The following is a 4,496-nucleotide window of genomic DNA, read 5'->3' on the forward strand; positions in this document are numbered from 1 at the left end:
GTTTCAAGAGTGTGTGCGTGTTGTCAATAGGCTAACAATTTTTTTTAAAAATACTTCCTTATAATTACTCCAATTTATTCAAAAAAATCATTAAAAATTATTGGTATATAATACAATTTAATGTGTGTATATATAAAAATTTGTGTCCTTAGTGATTTTATAATTTATGAGGACTCAGTCAATATGTGTATAGTTATCATTTTCAAATTTTAGAATTCTTTTTCGATATAAGATTAATGTCGTATACCTCTCCAAGACGTGACATTTTATAATTTATGAGGACTCAATCAATATGTGTATAGTTATCATTTTCAAATTTTAGAATTCTTTTTCGATATAAGATTAATGTCATATACCTCTCCAAGACGTGACATTCACCACTATATCTTATGAATCTCTCATCATGGTTGTTACCAGATATTCAAAGAATCGTTTTAATATTACTTATCACATATTGTTATCATTTTAAGAAAAGAAAAACCTGGTAAAATTTAAATGTCACTTGATTAAATTACTTCATAAAACACCAATGACCAACTTACAAACAAATTAAAGACAACGTATTAACCACATAAGATACACAACAAATACGAATTAAAACATCATCTGTAGACAGAAAACATCACCTAGTTCAAGACAAAAACAACACCACAAATTAACATTTATCAAATGTTTCTTGAGCTGAAAACTAGGACGACATCGAGGATCTGTCTAGTCACGGATCTTTTTGTAAAGTGTGAAGGTTGACATCATCGAGAGCAACACCAGAAGAACGGCGGCGAACAATGCGAGTGCGATCGAACTTGCATTGTATCGACAAAACTTGTCGTAAACATTGCAGATTTTGTTCCACCTGACGTGACTGTTGCCCTTTAATCCGATATAAGCGACACCTCCCGCCGCACCAGTTGCAGAGGCAACGATCCCGACAAACACCTACATCAGATGATCAGGGTCGATATCGGGTTATAAATTATATCAGAAACTCAAATTTGGTTTACTCGACCGTTTGAGCTCGGAATCGATTTGACAGTGACTGAGATAAATTTGAGATATTCCGAACCAAAGTTGAGTAACTTACCACGTCTAAGAAAGCGAAAGCGAGCAAGAAGGCTTTGGAATAAACAGGTTTAAGGACGACTGAGAGTGATGCCAATGTGGTGATAATGCTGTATAAGCCTGTTACCGATAATGCTGCTACGAAGTATCTGCGCAATGTAAATAATTTTGATGGTTTAATTACATTTTAAACCATTGATAGTTTTAACCCCTTTTAATTTCTTTTGGTTAAACTAATTTTCAGGACCTGCCAGTTTTAAATTAACGAAATTAAGTCCTAACCCTAAAATTTTTAAGACCTTTTAATTTTAAAATTAATAAAATTAAGTCCCAACTCTCTTAATTTGTATGGTTCAATTATTCTTTAGGATCCCGTTCTTTCAAAACCAACTTGGTCCCTTATAATTCAATATTAATTCTGTTTGTGCAATCAAATTCTTTATTTTTAGAATTGGTTTTATTCAATTATCATATGCCATATTCTTTATTTTATAATACTAAAATTAAAAATATTGTTACAAATATATTGAATAATAATTATATAAGAGAGCCTTTTAAAAAATGTGAAAAATAAACAATAATTGATTTTAGTGATCTCCCAATCAAAGATTATATTTTAATTACCAACGTCAAGTTGGTGTACTTGTGTTGATCCTCAGCCATCAGGTCATGTGGTCATTGTTCCACCAAACAATGAATGTCAAATGTTAGCTATCAGACACAGACATCATCGTCTACTGTGGTTGTCTTTCTATTGAAATTTCCACAACGAAATTCCAAATTACTTCAATGTCTGGGGTACCACGATGTTTAATAGGAACATTTTGTTCTTCGCCTAGCCCCCACTCAGATTTTTTTTTAACGTAAATTTAAGTTATTTCTTATGCTAACTGGACTCTCATAATTTTTTTTATAAATATTCGTATTAGATAGTATAATTATCTATTATATATTTAAGAATAATTATAATAATATCTTTTAATTTATATATATTTTTAATTAGGTCCCTATTTTATTAAATAAAATGAGATTATATATACAATTGTGTCGAGTTGAGATTGGTTTTTACTGTAAAATTATGTCATGTTTCGGGTCAAATAAAACTTACGTAAATCTGAGTCTGATTGAGTGACGAATAAAGGGGTATAACATCGAACCAGGTTTGGTTGGACTAAAATCGGATACCGACCCGACTCATTCTCATCCCTAAACACCTACATGTTATAAGCAGAGCGGCAATAGCCACCCAACTTTGATGGTTTATTTGTATTTTAAGCTATAAATAATTTTGAAACCAATGAAATTAAGTTATTGTCTCTCCAAAAAAAATTGGTTTAATTATTTTTAGGATATGTTAGTTTTAAAATTAATGAAATTAAGTCTTGATCTTCAAAATTTTTAATTTAATTATTTTTTAAGATCTTTTAATTTTAAAAATTAATGAAATTAAGTTCCAACTCTCTTACTTTTTAAATTCTTATTCATTCTAAACTTATTTAATTTAAATTCTTCGTAATTCAATATTGACGTCGTCCATTTATTCTAATTATTTAAAGTTAGGAGTTAGACCCTAAGTTCTGCTCAACAAATAAGCTTCCCATACGCAAAAAAGTACCTCCAAACTGTAAGAATTAAACTTGAGAGATGCCATGTACAAATACGTATAAATTATCGTATAAACTATACTTACATGAGAGCTGGTGAATGATTGAACTTTGCTTGAAATGGGAGCATAACTCCAGGCAAGCCCGGCACCGGAACCACCTCGGTTTGCTTGCTGGTAACCATGACCACTACAGAACTTAGAGCCGCTGCAAATAGTAAGATCCGAAGAGCAACATCGACTAGCGAGTAGTTGAAAGCGAACTTAGTCGGCGCTGCGACTGCTTCTGCTTCCGGTGGGCCGGCTTCGGACTTCGGTGCCGACTCCGAGACTACGGCGGGTTTATCAGTGGATGCCATTGTTGGAATCTCTGACCTCAAAACGCTGAAGAACTGCTACTGCATATGTGTTGTATATAATGGAGTTTTAGAACAGACCAAAGGTGGCTTATCTCATAAGAAAAAACAAATTTGGTTGGAATTCCACGCACGCCAAGTTATTTATAAGAGAGAATCGCCTCAGTGACCAAAAAAAAGTTATAATATACGATTTTAATCAACTTTTTTTGGATTTGCCAAAATGACCAACAAAATCGCAACGCGAAATAAAAATCGCAACGCGATCCCCAGAATCGCAAATCAGTTTCCAAAATCGCAACGCGATTCTTGAAAATCGCGATGCGATAGTACAAATTCGCATTGCGATTTTCCATAATCGCAACGCGAATATGAAAATCGCAACGCGAACACATAAATCGCAACGCGTATCCGTAAATCGCAACGTGTATCCGTAAATCGCAACGCGTATGGGTAAATCGCAATGCGTATCCGTATATCGCAACGCGTATCCGTAAATCGCAACGCGTATCCGTAAACTGCAACGTGTATCCGTAAATCGCAACGCGTATCCGTAAATCGCAATGCGTATCCGTAAATCGCAACGCGTATCCGTAAATCGCAACGATAATCCGTAAATCGCAACGCGTATCCGTAAATCGCAACGATAATCCGTAAATCGCAACGAGAATCTGTAAATCGCAACGATAATCCGTAAATCGCAACGAGAATCTGTAAATCACAACACTTAAATTTTGGGTATATAACACTGAAATCATAAACTAAATCCCTAAATCGCAACTCATTCCATCTCCATCTATCACTCTCTCCGGCGACATCCGTTCCTATATCCAACGACATCCTTCCCAATCCGGCAACAGGTTTTAGTTTCGCAGCTCGTCTGTTTAGTAAATTAATTTACAACCATGAAATCATCTAATGTTGATCATGTTTGGATAGATTTGTGTTTTGGAGGGTCATGGGATAATGTTCATGGTGTTTTACAATATATGCCTTTACCCATGAATCTTCAACTAAAATTGTCTTTACAAAAGTTAACTTATGAAACTCTAATGCTACGTGTTTCAAATAAATTGAATTTAGAGCCCCTAAGTGGATTTAGGCTATCTTATCAGAGAAATGGTAAAGTTTATTTGTTAACCGACAATGAAGATGTTGAACGATTCATTGCTTACATTAGTGTTTCACAAGATGATGTTACATTGTATGTTGTTGAACCTAGAAGTAGTATTGTTGGGTCAGTAGCGGGTAGTAATCAACTAAGTTTTTCTCAAAACCCACAACCTTTCTCTAATCCAAATCCCAATCAACTTTCAGCACCAAATTCCGGTTTTCGTATTGACCAGTTAGACGATGATGAGCCAACAGAAAAAATTGTGAGTACTAGTCAGTATTCGAAATTTGGTCTTGGTCAATATCCGGACTTTGATATTGGTCAATACACGGATTTTGATGATGTTTCAGAAGAAGAAACAGAC

At 34.2% G+C, this 4,496-nt stretch overlaps 1 protein-coding gene across 1 annotated transcript; it reads right to left on the reverse strand.

Moving 5' to 3' along the window:
• Positions 1-587: 587 nt before the first annotated feature.
• On the reverse strand, positions 588-3,077 carry LOC120205441 (CASP-like protein 1D1). The gene is made up of 3 exons (XM_039205316.1): positions 2,750-3,077; positions 1,082-1,208; positions 588-936 (listed from the first exon to the last, which is right to left on the reverse strand). The coding sequence occupies exons 1-3, from the start codon at positions 3,019-3,021 to the stop codon at positions 712-714; spliced, it is 624 nt and encodes a 207-aa protein (XP_039061247.1). The 5' UTR covers positions 3,022-3,077; the 3' UTR covers positions 588-711.
• Positions 3,078-4,496: the final 1,419 nt, after the last annotated feature.

This window comes from Hibiscus syriacus, unplaced genomic scaffold (assembly GCF_006381635.1).
Source record: "Hibiscus syriacus cultivar Baekdansim isolate YM2019G1 unplaced genomic scaffold, ASM638163v2 tig00012476_pilon, whole genome shotgun sequence".
In the NCBI taxonomy this organism is placed as follows: domain Eukaryota; kingdom Viridiplantae; phylum Streptophyta; class Magnoliopsida; order Malvales; family Malvaceae; genus Hibiscus; species Hibiscus syriacus.

Excerpts from the sequence above, each read along its gene's own strand:
- LOC120205441 (XM_039205316.1), bottom strand. The coding sequence starts at position 3,021 with ATGGCATCCACTGATAAACCCGCCGTAGTCTCGGAGTCGGCACCGAAG. Across the intron at positions 1,209-2,749 it reads AATCATTCACCAGCTCTCAT|ATACTTCGTAGCAGCATTAT; the intron begins GTAAGTATAGTT and ends TACATTGCGCAG. Across the intron at positions 937-1,081 it reads CTTTCGCTTTCTTAGACGTG|GTGTTTGTCGGGATCGTTGC; the intron begins GTAAGTTACTCA and ends CATCTGATGTAG.